Source organism: Mesoplodon mirus, assembly GCF_964341445.2.
Source record: "Mesoplodon mirus genome assembly, chromosome: 4".
NCBI lineage: Eukaryota > Metazoa > Chordata > Mammalia > Artiodactyla > Ziphiidae > Mesoplodon > Mesoplodon mirus.
Window position 1 is genome coordinate 24,990,582 of NC_138979.1, and position 18,062 is coordinate 25,008,643.

General features: G+C 44.1%; 1 protein-coding gene across 4 annotated transcripts in view; it reads left to right on the forward strand.

The window, feature by feature from the left end:
• The window catches only part of PRKCQ (protein kinase C theta), a gene marked incomplete at its 5' end in the record, with an annotated part of 105,556 nt that overhangs the window by 72,864 nt on the left and 14,630 nt on the right, over positions 1-18,062 (forward strand). For 3 of the 4 annotated variants that reach the window (XM_082619267.1, XM_082619268.1, XM_082619270.1), the window contains 3 exons: positions 22-84; positions 7,346-7,484; positions 13,524-13,712. In XM_082619267.1, the coding sequence (XP_082475393.1) occupies positions 22-84; positions 7,346-7,484; positions 13,524-13,712 (391 nt within the window). The remainder of the gene's footprint in view (positions 1-21; positions 85-7,345; positions 7,485-13,523; positions 13,713-18,062) is intronic. The other variant, XM_082619269.1, reaches the window with a different exon arrangement.

Genomic DNA, 18,062 nt, shown 5'->3' on the forward strand with positions numbered 1-18,062 from the left:
CCTTGATTTTCCTTCCCTCAGGTTCTATGCTGCTGAAATCATTCTTGGTCTGCAGTTCCTTCATTCCAAAGGAATAGTCTACAGGTAAATTTTACTCTTTGGAAACAAGTACTGGGATAACTGGATTTCCTGGTCCAGGTGATTTCATCACTGTGCTTGAGTGACATGAAGTGGTCAGTGTGCTTCTGTGGCAGAAAGTTCCACACCCGGGCTTCCTGCCCAGAGTGACAGCACGGAGAGTGATTTACCAACCAAGTAAGAAATTCCGCTCTCAAAAGCAATAAGGCTCTGATCTCATTTTGTTCTTTATTGCAGTCCTGTTGTTCTCCCTCTCTCCTACCTTTTGCCTCATTTCCTTCCGTTACTTTCTCTTTGGCCTCTTATTGTTGCTTTCTTTCTTCTGTCTTTTGTATCTCTCCTTCTTGCCTGTATTTGCATATTGAATGTCCTCCTTTCGGGTGAGGGAGGAGGGGAGGCCTTCCTTGAACAAACACACCTGCGCAAACCTACAAGCCTACACCTTGTCCGCATGCCCAGGTTGCCATGTGTGCCCTCTTTCTTGAGTGGAGGTCTGTCCAGAATCTATTGGACACCATCATTTCACATCCTTCTTGGATGAAAGCTAATGTACTTCAGTCTCCTTACTTCTCTCAAAGCACAGTTGACACTTACTTATACAGATCTTCAAAGGCTTAGTTGTCCCGTTTCCGACTCACTGTAGATTGGGCAGGGTGGGGGTGTATATTGAAGAAAACAAAAAAAAAAAAGGAAGGAAGGAGCTGGACAGGATGCTGGCTGAGCAGCTGGAGGCCTACACAGTGACCACTGGTGACAAGGAAAGCTGAGAACCGACATAAAGGGAAGATGCAGGACAACCTCAAGGCCCCGAGACAGTGGGATCACGTGCTTTTCTGCAGCAGATGCTCACAGGAATGACCGGAGTCATCGGTACAGGCTAAGTGATGCTCCACACAGATTGTTGAAGATGGCAAACTGTGTATAATACAGTCCAGAAGCATTCCGTCTGGGATGGCCAGTACTGGGCTTTGGTACTTACAGAATAGGCTGAAAATTCACTTAGGGAAACCTCTCCGTGTCCAGAGGGTACAGGCAAGTGAGGGCTGCCCCATTTACAGCCCAGAACTAAAGACTTAGGGGAGGTTTTGGAACTCATTTTTCTTAAGCTGTCTCTTTGGCATCCTTTGGATATACTTTTGTATTTGGGGGAGCGGGGGCTATCTATAAAACAATAGATTAAAAATCTGTTTTATACCATTCTTTAATCTTCAGGAAAGTGAGAAATACTCACCAGAACACTGAAAACCCTGATCAGATTCCGTGGTTGTTTTCCTATTTATATCTGTAATGCCTGCAATATCCCTAAGATATACCTATACTGAGACACTCAGTAGATTGTGTGGGATGGATGGATAGGAAAGAGGGAGGAAAAGTTAGGAAGATTGGAGAGAAGAGAGATCTCAGGGCTAAAAGGGACTTCATGCAACCAAACCCCACATGCCCCAGTATAGTCTCTTTCTCCACATCACGATGTTTCTTTTATTTCATCTTGTAAATTATTGACACTCAGGACAAAGACCAATGAGGGTCCATAAGTGTCTTTAATATCATAAATTGTACCCATTTTAGAGCTCTTACTACATCCATGAGAAATATTTTCTAAGGCTTCTTATGCACCACAAAGAAAGAATCCTGGGTTTATTTAGCAGTGTACTCACTGAGGTGGTAGGAGATCCTTGAAAGACATGGAATAATTAAAACTGGGGGAGGTCATCCAGCAGGTACACTGACACTAAGATTGGCCTTAAGAAATTATTCAACTGCCCATTGTAACTTTACTGGCCTAAACTTTTTGTTGGGCCACTGAATTAACAAGGGGATTCTATTAGTTTCCTTTTTCTGACCACTAATGATTATCATATTAGTTTTGAAGGGTTGCCGTAAGAAATTAGCACAAACCTGATGGCTTAAGCCAATAGAATTTATTCCCTCACAGCTCTGGAGTCCAGAGGTCCAAAATCAAGGTGTCAGCAGGGCCACACTCCCTCTGCAGGCTCTAGGGGAGGATCCTTCCTTGCCCCCTCCAGTTTTTGATGGCCCCAGGTGTTCCTGGGCTTGAGATCACTCCAATCTCTGCCTCAGTCTTCACAGGGCCTTCTCTTCTCCCTGTGTCTTCCCTGTATGTCTCTTACAAGGATACTTGACATTGGATTTAGGGACCACCCAGATAATCCAAGATGATCTAATTTCAAGATCCTTAACTTCATTACATCTAGAAATACCCTTTTTCCAAATAAGGTCTCACTCACAAGATTCCAGGAACTAGGACATAAATATCTTTGGCAGGGGGCACCACTAAACCCACTACAACTGGTAACGAAGACGGACCAGCCACTAAACACACAGCCTTGGTTAAGCATTGTGGTGGATGCAAAAGCTATCGAAGTCCCAACCTCTGGATCCATAATTAAGCCACTTTCTGGATTTTTATTTTGGGTTTTTATGGAGGTAAAATGTAAGTACATGAAAAGACACAAACAGCATACTCTAAAAAATGTCTAAGTGAATAAGATTCTAATTAAAAGTAAGTGCCAGGACTCCCCTGGTGGCACCGTGGTTAAGAATCCGCTTCCAATGCAGGGGACACGGGTTCAAGCCCTGGTCCGGGAAGATGCCACATGCCACGGAGCAACTAAGCCTGTGCGCCCCAACTACTGAGTCTGCACTCTAGAGCCCGTGAGCCACAACTACTGAAGCCCATGAGCCACAACTACTGAAGCCCGCACGCCTAGAGCCCATGCTCCGCAACAAGAGAAGCCACCACAATGAGAAGCCTGTACACCACAACGAAGAGTAGCCCCCGCTCACCACAGCTAGAGAAAACTCACATGCAGCAATGAAGACCCAACGCAGCCAAACATAAATAAATAAAATAAATAAGTTTATTTTAAAAAAAAAGTAAGTGCCAAAGGGAAGAATAATGAAGGTATCATCAGAAATGGGTGAGGGTATGCCAACAAAAAGTTCCTATCAGAAAGAGGATTTTTTTTTAAAGGGGGAGAGGCTTTATAAATGGAAGAAGTGACTCCAGAAAAGGCACAGAAATAGGAGTAAGGAGGTCGAGTGGAGGAATATTAAACAAATTGCGTCCAAGTTTTCTGGAAAAGCTGTTGTTGGCAGTCACAAGAATTGAGGCCAAGAGATGTAGAGAAGCAGGTGGCAACATCAATCATCTACCATTACTGGTGGAATCGTAAAAGTGGTGGCATCTTAAAAGATGCCTCAGCCCTGGCTTAGGTTACATGTAAAACCAAGGAGCTGGAAAATATGCAAACATAGAAGAAGCAGAATCTAGAATCTCAAGTCTTAGAAATATTAGAACTGAAATGGACCTTAAGATGATCTTTGATCGATGACACTGGACCCAACCCATACATTTGAAACTACTTACAAATGCTTTCATGTGGATGATCTCATTGGATGCTCACAAGTTCTGTGGGATAAGCAAGGCAGGCATCACTGTACCCATTTTATGGATGAGTCATTAAAGGATCAGAGAGGAGACATGGCTTGGCTGAGCTACTTAGTAATAAAACTTGGATTTGGAAGCTGTTTCTTCTGGCTCCCACTTTGCCTCTTCCAAATGGAGAAGCTTTGCTATGTTGACAACACAATGGAAAGAAAGGCTTCCAGTGAATTCTCGGTTGTACCTGATGCCCTGATGTGCAGCCCTTTGAGCAGATGGGTGCTTCCAAGAGCCATGCCATGTGACCTGGACCCTGAAGGCCCTTTCTGGGTCCTGGTGTCCTGTGAGGGACCTGTGAACACTCTGGCCTTTGGGTCCTGTGGCTTCTCCAGTTTGTCTTCCTCTGCCTTCATCCCTTCCTGCCCCTCAGGGTGTCTGGCTCTGCATGGCAGGCCTTCTGGACCTTTCCCCTTCTGACTTAGATCTCTCAAAGCTTCAATGACCTCCTCTCTCCCAGCCCTGTAGACACCCTACCCACTTTAGAGGGTGGATTGGAAATTGAACATGAAGCTTTCCTAGCTTGAGGCCTAGAGAACATTCATTTTTAGAATTGACTAAAATGTACCCTCGCAATCACAGAAGACTCTAGGTATCTGAGCAAGACCAGTTCAATGTGAAAGACCGGGTGAGCTTGGTTTAAGGGGATGTAAAAGAGGGTAAAGCCTGGATTTGCTGGGATAGATTGTATAATTTTAAGAGCCTTTGTTTTCCATTAGATAATTATGAATAAAAATAGTGATTCCAGATCAAAGGGCTATTGTGAGAATCAAAGGATAAAATGCATGTGAAAGAAATTCCAATATTAGATATTATGTTCATTATCCTTCTGAGCTATGTACAGTACTGCAGCTGCATATCTGGCTCCCTAGTGATGATCCTAAAACCATCCTTCAGCCAACTTTCTAGGAACATACATATGTGGCTGTAAATGATGCAAATATGTTTCATATAGCAGAAACTCAAAATGATATCACTGTTGCATAGAGTGTGGATTAGGAAGTGAACCTGCCATGTTAGCATAAGGAGTTAAATATGACCTATAATTGGACTTACTGGAATATTATCCATAAGTCACAATGAAAGTGGATTTAATTAAAATGAAGGAACAAGGCAGAAGCCCTGCCTATGGAGAAGACTTAGACATACTGGAAGTCTTCAGTCCTAATATTGAAAGTGCGACAGCATTTGAGTTAGGATGGGAGAAACAGAACCGAAACCGATCTGAATGTGAGACACACATTCACGTATCCTGGAGGTATCCATGCGCCTGGTCAGACAGAAACCATCATTGATGCATTAGTGACAGAGGTCAGCAACCTGGCCCAGACGCAAGAGGTCAGCTCTGGGGAACACCTGCTAGCAGCATCTCTGCACCAAAACAGAACTGCATCCCATGCTCACGTCCTCTGGCTAATTTACTCACAGAAGGTGAGAAAGCAACAAAAGGGAACCATTACTTGGGACTTAATTGTAGCTGATACTCGCTGGTGGTGAGGTGGTCACTGGTTGGTGAGGAATTCACTCAGATGGTTATGGAATGATAGAAACACATGCTACACTCACGTCAGAGCATCACAGCACGGCAAGTACCAAGCAATACGCATTCCACCCTCGTGAAGCTTAGAGTGTAACCAAGGAGATAAAGCAAATGGTGACGGGACTTTAGGATACGGGTATTGATTACAAGCATCATACAACCACTGAAACCTTTGCTTCAGCAGAAGCTAAGCCTCACCGAGAAAGCAGAACCAAGAATGCAGGCCCATCAGAACCCAAGTGGCTCCTCTCTCATTGGCTGGGTTGTTCTTCAGGTTCACGGGGCCTCTGTCTCTACTCTTGGCCGAGCCACTTCAGTCTCTTCTTTCACAGGCTGGTTTTCTGTCCCCTCCAAGGGCATGGTGGAGGGCGCGCCACAGCAGCCCTACGCATCAGACACCCAGCCGAGACGGACTAGTGCCATCATGTTGCAACCTCAGCAAGTTTTCCCCAAGAAGAAAAGCTGATGCACTGAGTCAGGCCTCCACCTGTGGCTCAATCAACAGGGGCGGAGGAGACAGAGCTACCTGCCAGGCCCTTTGGGAGCAGAATCGTTGAGAAGGAGATTCTGAGCATCTTCTCTTAGAGGAGGTGCAGGAAAAGGCAACAGCTCTTCTCTCCCAAGTCGTCTTAGCTCATTAAGGAAGGCAGTGGCAGCCACCACCCACCACATATCCTAGACTTAAAGGAGTTTCCACAAAGCTCAGAAATGCACGGCAGATAAAGGAAGAGAAAGCTGGATGTTATATAACCGACAAGAATTCATAAAATGCCACTGACTAAAGTCGATACAAGTTTAAAGAAACTGATGTCAAGTGTCGTTCCTGGATTATCTTTTTAAAAAATCCATTTCGCAGGTACAGGATGACAGGAAAATGGTATAATGGTAGTTTCTGTGGGGGGAAAAAAGGACACCTGGAGGTTTTAGTTTACAGTGAGTTCCATATTAAGCATTGTTGTGATGGAGCTTCTAAAATAACTAGTGCAGCCACAGTGCTCAGAGGCAAGAGGACTAGACCAGAAGCTAAGGGTGCCACCATCATCTGCACCTGTGAGATCATATACCTGGAAGACACCGGTTTCATGCTGAGAACCATCTTTGAAGAAGAAAATTGACAAATTTGAGATATTTGCAGGGTAGGGGCCAGAATGTTGCAGAGTCTGAATACCATGCTGTATGGAGGAATAAAGGTCCTCAACTTGGTCAAGGAAAGACAAGAGAAAGCTTGGTGTCACTTTCCAAATGTCCAGGCGATCATGTGTGGTAAAGAAAGCATCCTCGGGCCAACAGGTAAAGTCACAGGGAGGCATAGTTTGGCCCGTTTTTTAAAAATCTCGTCACCACTTACATATCCCTAAAAAATGAAGTGGGCTGCCTTACGAGGATACTGGTTCTCTAAGGAGAGAGGAAGTCATTGACATGGTGTTCTGGTATCAGATGGATTCTGATTCTAGAATTAATCTGGATTAGGAACAGCTTTCCTTAATTGGTCTTAGAATTAGGTGCAGGGTAATTTATCCACAAACACAGATACTTAGAAAATGGCATAAAATTAGTATATTTCTAGGCCTTTCTTCCTTTTCCATCACCCCCAGGAAAGGTACTGGGATAAAGAGCCTCAGGTCTGTGTCTCATCCATGGTATATTAGCTGTACTTGTTGGCAAGTCAGAAAGGGGAATCAGCAACCAGCCATTCCCTTGAAGAGTCAGTTTTATCTACACCCCTACCTTGGATGGAAGTGGATGGGTATATGTGTTGTGTAGTACTAAATACCACCCTACACCAGACACATCACCAAACACCAGCCCCCATGACATTTCATCACCAGCTTATTCCTTTCCATCCAGGTTTTGTTTCTTGAGGGCCCCTCTTAACACTGAGGGATGCTACTTTGCAGAGATAACGTGTGACCTTTATGTGGCCCCATCTCGGCACCTGCTCAGCCATTCATACATGAAATATGGAGGGAGCTCTGGAGATGGGCCAGGTATTGATACAAAAGATACAGAACTCGGTCAGAGCCAGGCCCAGAGAAAGCCGACCTGGACCACGAGGGGCTGTACGTCCAGTTCTGGGCAAGAGACGCAGTGACCCTGGAGCGTTGTAGATGGAGGGTCGGGGTTGAAAGGAGAGAGAAGGACCAGCAAAGTACCTCCTCACTGCCCTTCAGGCTGTGATGGGACGTGCAAGCCCCCGTCACAGGGCAAGTCCATGTTAACAAAACCGTGTGTTATTAAAGTGAGAATCTGCTTTGTTTTTTCAGGGACCTGAAGCTTGATAACATCCTGTTAGACAAAGATGGACACATCAAAATAGCGGACTTCGGGATGTGCAAGGAGAACATGCTGGGGGACGCCAGGACCAACACCTTCTGCGGGACCCCCGACTACATCGCCCCAGAGGTAGGATGCGCCGCTCTGCACCCGCCCGTACAACTCTGCCTCCCCGGGGGGGGCCCAGCACCACTGCTTCCTTCTCCCCTGAAAATCAGAAGACTTTAAACTATTTTTTTTCAGGATGTGTATTTGTTTTTCGGAGTATTTGACAAATGCACCTGCACCTAGGCGCCGCCGGTGTCGCACTGGGCGTGGTACCCGCGCTCACTTCTGCACCTCGCCAAGGCGTGAGAGACCCAGCAGGCCCTTCCCATCCTGGCTGTCCCGCCCCAGCCTTAAAATATATTCACTCTGCTCAGACCAACCAGAAGAAGCAACTGGTGAAGAGCCAGGTGGACACTAAACAGGCTCATGGGCATCCACCTAAGTCCAGTGGTTTCATTTGGGGACCAGAAAAACCTAAATTGTGGTTTCCAAGCTGCTACTGTGTGAGCCTGGAGAGGTCCCACTTGTCTCTCCTGTTACTGGGTCCCATGGGAGAGCCTATGAAAGTTTAAAAACAACAACAGAGAAAACAAAATGAGCCATTGCTCTCATATTCTGAGCCCCCGGAAGATCAGAGTTTGCTCAGAAGGCATCCATCGATGCCAGCTGCCTACACCAGGGAGATGAGACACTGCCTTACCCCTTGGTCCTTCCCACAGCATAAACTTATCGTGGCTTTTCTATCTTTGGATCTCTCTGAACTACTGGCTGATTGCTCTAAAGTCAGGGGCTGTTTCTTATTCACTTTTTCAAAACTTTCTCTTAAAATAATTATAAATTCACAAGAAGTTGCCAAAAATAGTACAGAAATGTCACCCACATCTACCCTTCCCCTACGGGTTCCAGCTTATGTAACTATGGTACAATATCAGAACCAGGACATGGATGTTGTTACAAGGTGTGTAAAGTTTTGCCCCACTTATCGTATGTGTAGATCAGTGTGATCTTATCCACTTTTATATCCAAGGACGGAGCTCAAGGCTCGGCACGTTAAGGTGCTAATAGATAGCTTTTCAAAGAGTGAACAAACAACTATTGATAAGTGTGTGAGTGGTGACGGCTGTCTGATGGATAGACAGTGATGGGCCTCTGGTTTCCTGGGCAAAACAAATTTAGCAGCAAACCCCTGTCATAGCCAAAGTAACTGTAGCATCCTCAGTCTAAGAAACAGGAGACTCTGCCCTGTACGTATGTACTTAATTTAGATTTCACCTTGTTTAAATTCAAGCTTGGCCTCTGGTCAGCAAGAAATTATGGCTTTTACCTATCCTGTCTATACATGCCTTATGCCATACCCTTTCCCGGGCAATCCTTCCTTCCCAATTCTGTTTCCCTTGGCATCTTCCAGAATTTACCTTCAGAGATTGGCTTCTCTCTGCAACTTCAATCTCATTCTCTCATCTTCAAGCCTGCTTGTCTTCACAAAATTCCACTCCTGGTCCTTTTTTTCTCCCTGTACATTCTCTATGAACAGCTATATTTATGACTATGATTTCAACTCCAAAGTCAGTATGACCAGCCCAAACTTCTTGCTTCAGACCTGTATGTCTGTTTACCTGCTGAGATCTCCAACTAACTGTCACAGGCCATTCAATCATAACAGATCCCAAACCCACTGTCTGTTGAAATTGTCCCCCCCACACACACATGCACACACCCTTCTCCTTTATCCCTTTCTGGATGAATGACATACACATCCATCCATCCAGTCACCTAGCCAGAAAACTGGAATCCTCCAAGTCTTCTCCTTCCTTCTTACCCCTCCCAAATCCAGACACCAAGACCTTCTAAATATAGACCTCAGGGGTTCACACATCTGTTTTCATGCCTCCCCAATTTTGTGACTGTACTAAGAATCTCCCTTGATTCTTTTTAATCCTCAAAATGAATCCCTTTGGGGATTAAATCAAGCTTCTCCAATCCCGCCCCCATCTTACAGTTGCTGCCCTGGTCCAGGCCCTCAGCACCTCTGGTCTGGATCCTGGTGAGGCCTTTTTACCCAGACTTTCCTCTCTATGACCACCCAACTGCCAGTGCCTCATCTTTCCATATTTTCCAATATTTTGATCATGCTCCCTCATCAGTTAAAAAAGCATCACCAGCCTATGTATATTTATTATACATGATCACCAACTAATATAGTCTGTTATAAAACATGCAGAAAAAGGAACAGGCTGAACTTAAGATGAAATAAAGTTTTAAATAACTAAGTTGTATTCTATTAATAGTACATTTTATGCTTTATTAAAATAATGAGGCTAAATCTCTTTGTAAAATCTGGGTTTAACACTTTATGATTCTGGCACTCAGAAGTCTGCTTGGTTTCTTTCAATTTCTGGTTTTATTGGCTCATAGCTGAAAAAGAGCCCTCACAAAGGCACACTGTAAGATAGATGCTACAGTATGTACATAAGGCAAGGTTCATGGCTGAAGAGAGTGGATATAAGTCCAGAATGCACAACAGTGTTTTCTGATTTCCTGTCACAACTTCCTGTCACAACTAATGAAATGGTCACTGTTTTTAGCTTCGTTATAATGTGACAAAGAGCTGGTACTAGGAGTAAGATCTCTGCACTTGCCGTTTTCTACTTTGCATCATTAGCATGGTCTTCAATCCAAGTCTCTTTTGCAGATAACTTTTTAAGGACGTTCCATTTTGTGAAAATGAGTTTAGTTCAAACAGAACCCACCGATCCCCTTAACTGGGCATGCAACGCAAATGATGCACCTTAGGATAATAAGTAATCGTAATAGTGACGCACCTTACGAAGACGAACGCTCTAGCCAAGCCACCACCAACTCCTCCCGCGATGAGACTTCCCGTTCCTCCCTTGGGAAACCTAGTCACTGGTCAAATTTCTAAATGAGGGCATCAGTGCCACTACTGGAATTTTTTAAACTCGCATAAATACAATTTCTAATATTTTCTTCCCGTGTCTTGGCATTACGCCATTGTGCTCCCTGGCGTGCGTGCCCTGTTCTGAGGGCCGCTGTTCCACCACGTCACCAGATCTACCTCTCTAACGGGAAGACCTGTCACGCCACGCCTTTAAAAATATTCAGGAAGTCCCCACCGTCAGCTGGGTACAAGCCAAAACCCCAAGAGAAGGTCCTTAATATGTCCTGAGACATCCGTTTCCTTCTCTCTCATATCCCTTAGCCATGCCCTCGGAATCCTTGGTCTGATTTACTCCTACCTCCAAAGTCATCTTCTCCCTGAAGGTGCCTCTGGCTTCTTGGAATAATCAGTTGTTTCCTCCTCTGTGCTACCACAGCCCATGTGTAATCCAATTTGCCAGTAAACTGAATTTCTCACAGCTAAGGATCATGATTTATCCACCTTAGTGTCTAGTCTCCTCCTCCACAGCTCAGAGCACCCATCACCTGTTCCGTGAATGACCACACCAAGACATGCACCCCAAATGCCCATCTCTGAACATGTGCTGGAGATGGGGCCTCTTGTCTCTAGCCTCTCCCTTTTCCATCAAAATCCTACCCATTTTCCAAAGCTCCACTCACATGTCATCTCCATTGTGAAGTTTTTCCTTTATCTCACTCACTGACCCATTGCCCTCTCCCCGGGGACCTCAATGATATGGGCAGAGGGCCTGAAACACAAAAAATAAGTGCATTCAGGGCAGCATCAGGAGTGATGCATGAAAAAGCAGACTGTGCTCCCTCAAACCAAGGAATAGCCTCACCAGCCCACATCTCCTGAGACCTTTCCCAAAGCTCTGTGGTTCCCTATGTCACAGTTATAGGACCGAGGGTCTAACGTATAATTGGAGGTCCACACTCATTTTGACGAAGAATAGAAAATAGTTAAATAGGGAGACACCTTACTTTCCAACATCTACTAGCCACTTAGTAAGTCCAGGTGGAATTTCAGTACATAGAAGCAGCTCCCTGGAGAAAGCAGGAGTCACTTGGAAACCAGAGCCATAGAGGCATTGGTGGTCACTTGGTTTCTAAGGACGCTTTCCCCGCTGTGCACATCATGTGATGAGCCATGTACAGACCTCAAATCACTAGCTCCAAGAGGTGGATGGAATTGTAGCTTTCTCTTGCTCTAAGAGAGAAAGAGGGGCTCTGACGTGAAGTGGTAACATCATTATTATCTGAATTATTTGAGTAAAGATGGGGAGAGAACAGGACAAAAGACAGCATGGCCATAAGAGGGGACCAGGGGGGCTTCCCTGGTGGCGCAGTGGTTGAGAATCTACCTGCTAATGCAGGGGACACGGGTTCGAGCCCTGGTCTGGGAGGATCCCACATGCCGCGGAGCAACTAGGCCCGTGAGCCACAACTACTGAGCCTGCACGCCTGGAGCCTGTGCTCTGCAACAAGAGAGGCCGCAATAGTGAGAGGCCCACGCACCACGATGAAGAGTGGCCCCCGCTTGCCACAACTAGAGAAAGCCCTCGCACAGAAACGAAGACCCAACACAGCCAAAAATAAATAAGTTAATGTCAGAAGCAGGCTTGTGACATTCTTTGTCCCATAGGGGAGGACGTAAGTCAGGCACCAGCAGATAAGCAAAGCTTTCACTTTGGCATTGGTGAGTGCAGTAGGCGGAATTCTAAGAGGGCCTCTAGGATCACCATCCCCTGCTGAATACACAGCTTCCTCCAATGATCCAATCACACTTTTTTTTTAAAAAAAAAAAGAGAAGGCACCAGGGGCTGAGATAGAAAAAGAGCCACTCCAGCCATTGTGTCTACACCAATTTCTTTTAAAATATAGACTAATTTGAGCATGAATTAGATCGAAGTTTAAATCCTGGAAACATTATAATAGAAAAAGAACATTATGTAGTAAAATCCCAAAAGACCAGGGTCCAGAACATAGCTTTCAACTCACTAACCAGGCAACCTTAAAGAAGACACATAACCTCCCAAGGTCCAGTCACCGTCCTTTGTTAAATAGGGATAACAGGACCTACCCCAGAGGTTCTTATAAATAAACACAAAGTATGGGAAACACCCAGTACACATCAGCAGGCATTTGCAGACATTCTGTTCATACAGTGTATAACTGGGTGTGAATCGGCATTTTGCTTCTTTTTCCTAACTTAAGACTGAAATTGTTTACTAACATCCCCTAGCCTTGGAAGACTTAATTTCCACCTCAGCTGTCTCCTGTCCTTCCAAATTTCTTTCCATTAATCCACCAAACAAAATTGCTTACCAAGATGCGATGCTCAAAGCAGCTTCTGGTTGCCTTGGGCTCCCCCTTGTGGCACATCCTGGGAATTGCGTGGGAACTGGGCCCCACTTAAGGCAAATGTACCTGAACTAAGATTGCGCTGTGCGTGCATCTTTATTTTCTTTATCATTCTCCCTGGGTCTACTTTTACACTATTCCTTAAGGCTAAGTTTACTTTTTTTACTTTAGAATTAACCTCAGTATTCAAATATTGAGTTAAGGCCGGTAGATAGTATTTTTATACTGGAAGTCAGCGGCAGACTGCAAAATTCTGTTTGCAACTTGATCTTTATTTTCACAAATATCTATCAGATTGTTATCCTAGTCTCTCTTGGCATAATCACAAAATTTGACTCTTCGTAACCATGACTAGTTAGGTTTAAGGGGTGGACTTGGTCAGACGACCTCTTTGGCTGCTTGATTAGCTACAGAACTTTATGCAAAGACTCAAGACCATAGAGGTCCATAAAACACATGAGTTTGGTTTAGATATTCACCTCAGAGGCACTGAAGGGCTTAGATACACATCAGCTCTCTTAGGTCTGAATCTACCACCCATGGGCTCCCATCACAGATAGGAAAATGAAGAGCTGATGGTACAATTTAGTTGTTTTGCTTAAGGCCAGAGGGGGGAAGAAAGATGCTGAAATTCAAAAACGTTGCTTAGCTTTGGTACTGCCCACTTATTTCTATGCAATCATTAACTTCACAAAAGCTACAGTTTTCAGTGTAATCTTTGCTAAAACCATGCACTGTCTTCATCAGTTATGTCCTGAGTAGCCTTGAAAAGTCCCTGCAGGGTTTTCAAGTCAACCTCGTTTTGACTCATTATGTCTCTGCCTTTTGGTCACACAGATCCTGCTGGGTCAGAAGTACAACCATTCTGTGGACTGGTGGTCCTTTGGCGTCCTTCTCTATGAGATGCTAATAGGTCAGTCACCTTTCCATGGGCAAGATGAAGAGGAACTCTTCCACTCCATCCGCATGGACAACCCCTTTTACCCACGATGGCTCGAGAAGGAGGCTAAGGACCTTTTAGTGAAGGTAAGAAGTGAAGTCAAGGAGACCTTCATATGATTAGTATTAGGTTTTCTGATCAGCGCTCCCATTCATTTCTAAATTCTGATTTATACATTGTAAACAGTAATTGTGTCAAACAAGACTTAAAGAGGATGCTCACCATTTGTTTTAACTGAGGCACCAATAGGATGAACATTAGAAATCAAAACAAGTATAAGATAGACCCTCACGTGCATAATTTACAAAAGAAATGCCCAGAAACCAGTTCCATGACTCTTGAATGGCCTTGCTTTGAGATGTAATTGGTCTGTTGAACAAACAACTTTGGGCTTAAAAAGGTAGATAGCTAATGGGAAGCAGCTGCATAGCACAGGGAGCTCAGCTCGGTGCTTTGTGACCCACTGGAGGGGTGGGATAGGGAGGGTGGGAGGGAGGGAGATGCAAGAGGGAAGGGATATGGGAACAGATGTATAACTGATTCACTTTGTTATAAAGCAGAAATTAATACACCATTGTGAAGCAATTATACTCCAATAAAGTTGTAAAAAAAAAAATTTGTTTCCCATAGTCCCGATTCAACCTATTCAGTCCACCTGGAACTGTAAAATTCCTAGAAGAAAACATAGACCGTAACTTCATCAGCATCAGTCTTAGCAGTGTCTTCGGGGATCTGACTCCACAAGCAAGGGAAACAAAAGCAAAAATAAACATAGGGGACTATGTCAAACTAAAAAGCCTCTCTGCACAGCAAACGAAATCATCAAAATGAAAACTTTGTATGGGACAAGATACTTGCAAATCATATATCTGATAAGGGATTAATATTCCAAAATATATAAAGAACTCATACAACTCACAATAAAAACAACCCAATTTTAAAATGGACAAAAGAGGATCCAAATAAACAATTCTCAAAGACATATAGATGGCTAATAGGCACATGAAAATGTGCTCAACATCACTCATCAGGGAAATGCAAATCAAAACCACAATGAGCTATCACCTCACACCTGTGAGAATGGCTCTTATCAAGAAGACAAGAGATAATAAGTGCTGACAAGAAGGTGGAGAAAAGGGAACCCTCCTGCACTGTTGGTGGGAACGTAAATCAGTAGAGCCACTATGGAAAACAGTATGGAGATTCCTCAGAAAGTTAAGAATAGAACTACCATACACTCATATGGTACTCCACTTCTGGGTATTTATTCGGAGAACATGAAAACACTAGTTGGAAAAGATATATGTACCCCTATGTTCATTGCAGCATTATTTACAATAGCCAAGATATGGAAACCACCTAAGTGTTTATCAATGGATGGATAGATGAAAACGTGGTATATATACACAATGGAATATTACTCAGCCATAAACATGAAATCTTGCCATTTACACCACCATGGATGGCCTAGAGGGTGTTAAAGTTAGTGAAATAAGTCAGACAGAGACAAATACCATGTGATTTCACTCACGTGGAATCTAAAGAAAAAAAAACAGGAAACACAGTAAAATAAAAACAAGCTCATAGATACAGAGAACAGATTAGTGGTTCCCAGACGACTAGGGGTTTGGGAAGATTGGGCAAAGAATGGGTGAAGGGGGTCAACGCTATGGTGATGGATGGTAACTAGACTTTGGTGGTGATTACTCTGTAGTGATTTTAGTGCTGCACACCTGAAACTTATCATTAAAAATCTTCCCCTGCCCCTGGATGAAGACTTGGATAGGATGTGTAACTTTCTGCTCACTCTTGGGTAAAAGACAAACTTCTTGTCACTCCTAAGTCATGAAACACTGTCTCAGCTGAGAAATTAAAGCTGTTCAGTCCAAGATATAAGTCATCACATCAATCTTAACTCAAAAGACTCCCACTCCCTTTCCTCTGGCCAAGTTCATGGCTGGCAGCCACTCACCTTTGGAGAAGGGAGTATGGTCATAGTGTGTCTACCGCATGTATGTTCTCTTCCTCTCCAGCTCTTGGGTTTCTTTTTCAGACCAAACACACAGAGAGGCTGGAGGGATTATAAGGAGAAAGGACTGTTCTTATATGGCTGAGGGGCTTCCTACTCTTTGAACCTGGTGGGTTTTAAAACCAAGGCTTTGGGACTTCCCTGGTGGTCCAGTGGTTAGGACTCGACACTTTTCACTGTCATGGCCCGGGTTCAATCCCTGGTCAGGGAACTAAGATCCTGCAAGCTGCTCAGCATGGCCAAAATAATAATAATAAAATAAAATAAAGCCAAGGCTTTGTATGAGATTCTAGCAGGTGTTCTGGAAATACCTATAACTGGGAACATTTTTAGCTGAAGCTTTTGACGTACAGGCTGCTCAATCCATTCCGCAGCCCAGCTTCTGTACCAAACTCTAAGCCAGCAACACTCCACCCCAACGAGACTCATTGCCTGCTGAGTGGGCAATCTCACAGGCAGTTTCAAGTGGACGCAGACCAGCTCTCCTGCCGTGTTCCCTACCTGCGTCCATGGGAAACACTGATGTATTTTTCATCCTGAATCCTTGACTGTTACCATCTTAGCAGCAATCTCCAGAATTTACCAACAAAGCTGGAGTCACACACTGCCCATGATAACCCAGGATCAATTAAGAATTGGCACCCAGAGCTACAGATGTAAACCAGACTCCAAGAATCACTAGCCATAAACCAGGAGCTCCCAGGGCAAACCAACACAGAGACAGAGGAAGCACCTGAAAGCCATCATTAAATTTACACTTTAAGTCCCAGTTTACCTTTTTTGAAGATGCAAAATGCCATCTACAGTGTGATTGTAACAAGTTGTAAAAAACAAAACAAAACAAAAACTCATGCTAATTACATATCATAGTAAGCACCTACATTTATTGAGCCGTCCCAGCAACTATGTGGATCAAAAAGACCTACAAGTGTTACCAAGGCCTAGAAAATCTAAAGTGGACCGAGAATACAGGTGTTTTGAACAAAACAGGGTTTTGATTTGTGGCAACTCATATCAGCTGGCTAAAAAAAAAGTCATTTAGGGAAATAATTTTTAGCCCTGCTCTTCTTAAAATGAAAAGGGGGCTAGGATAAGATCTTTCAACATCAGACACTATCAATGAATTTTAAATCCAAACTTATAAGATTACCCAGCCTGTCTTTTTTCTCATGAAGAACTCAAAATTAAAGTTAAAGGGCATAATACACTTCTACCTCTCTCATACAGCTATCAGCTTGTCTGGGGTTATCTGAAATGTTGCAGCAACTGTGGACTTCTCCCTAAAGAATCAAGATCTTGAATCTGAAGTGCTGACAAAGCCCCAGGAGGAGACCCAGCCCAAGGCTGATGGTATTTAAAAATCTGAGCCAGTACTCCTCAGCTTTCACTTTCCGATTGATCCGAACAAGCAATAAACTTAGAAAACTCCACAAACGGCCAATTAAATTCACTCTTAATGACTGGACAAAACATCTATAAAATGAAAGCTAATTTCATAATTAACCAATTTAAAAAAAAAAAGGACAAGAGTAAAAATAAGTTAGCAGGATTGGAACGTAAAACAATTTTGCTTTCCATAAGGGCAACTTCAGGCATTGTTACCGTTGCTATGTTTCTTTTAACCGGCTCTTGGAAGGACTTAATTGAGGTATGTTGGTTGGCTCTAGCTGCCATAACAAAATATCATAGACTGGGCGGCTTGGATAACAGAAATTTGTTTACTCACAGTTCTGGAGGCTGGAAGTCCAAGATCCAGGCCCAGCAGGGTGGGTGTCTGGTGAGAGTCCTCCTGGCTTGCATACGGCTGCTTTCTGATGTGAAAGCTCTGGCATCTGCTCAATCCATGGCATAAAGGCTGCACTCAGAAGGCCTGGGCCATCAAAACTCACTGGTAAAAGGAAACGAGGAAAAAGCTTGGAGAGTCTGGAGGCCCTGGAGCCGCCATTGCAATCTACCGTTACCGTAATGCTGAACAGCTGTGCCTCCCAAACCCAGCTCCTCCCAGCTCAGCAAAGGGAGAACACCTGGCAAGGATGTGGTGCAGGCTTAACTGGGACCAGGTGAAGGTAATGGAAATAAGTCCAGGGAAAAACGCTGGGAGTGGTGGTTTCCAAAGGAGAGGAAGACTGGGGAGGAGGAAATGATTACTTCCAGTTGGAGGAGAAAAGTTGCAAAGTCGTGTGTGTGGAATATTATGCAGCAATTAAAAGGATGGAACTATTGACTCATACAGCAACCTGGATCACCAGGGCATTAAGCAGAGTAAAAAAAAAAAAAAACAGGCCAATCTCAAAAGGTCACATACTGTATGAGTCCATGTATGTATTAACACTCTTGAAAGGACAACACTGTGGAGATGGAAAGCAGATCAGTGGTTGCCGGGGGTTAGGGATCATGGAGGCAGGGG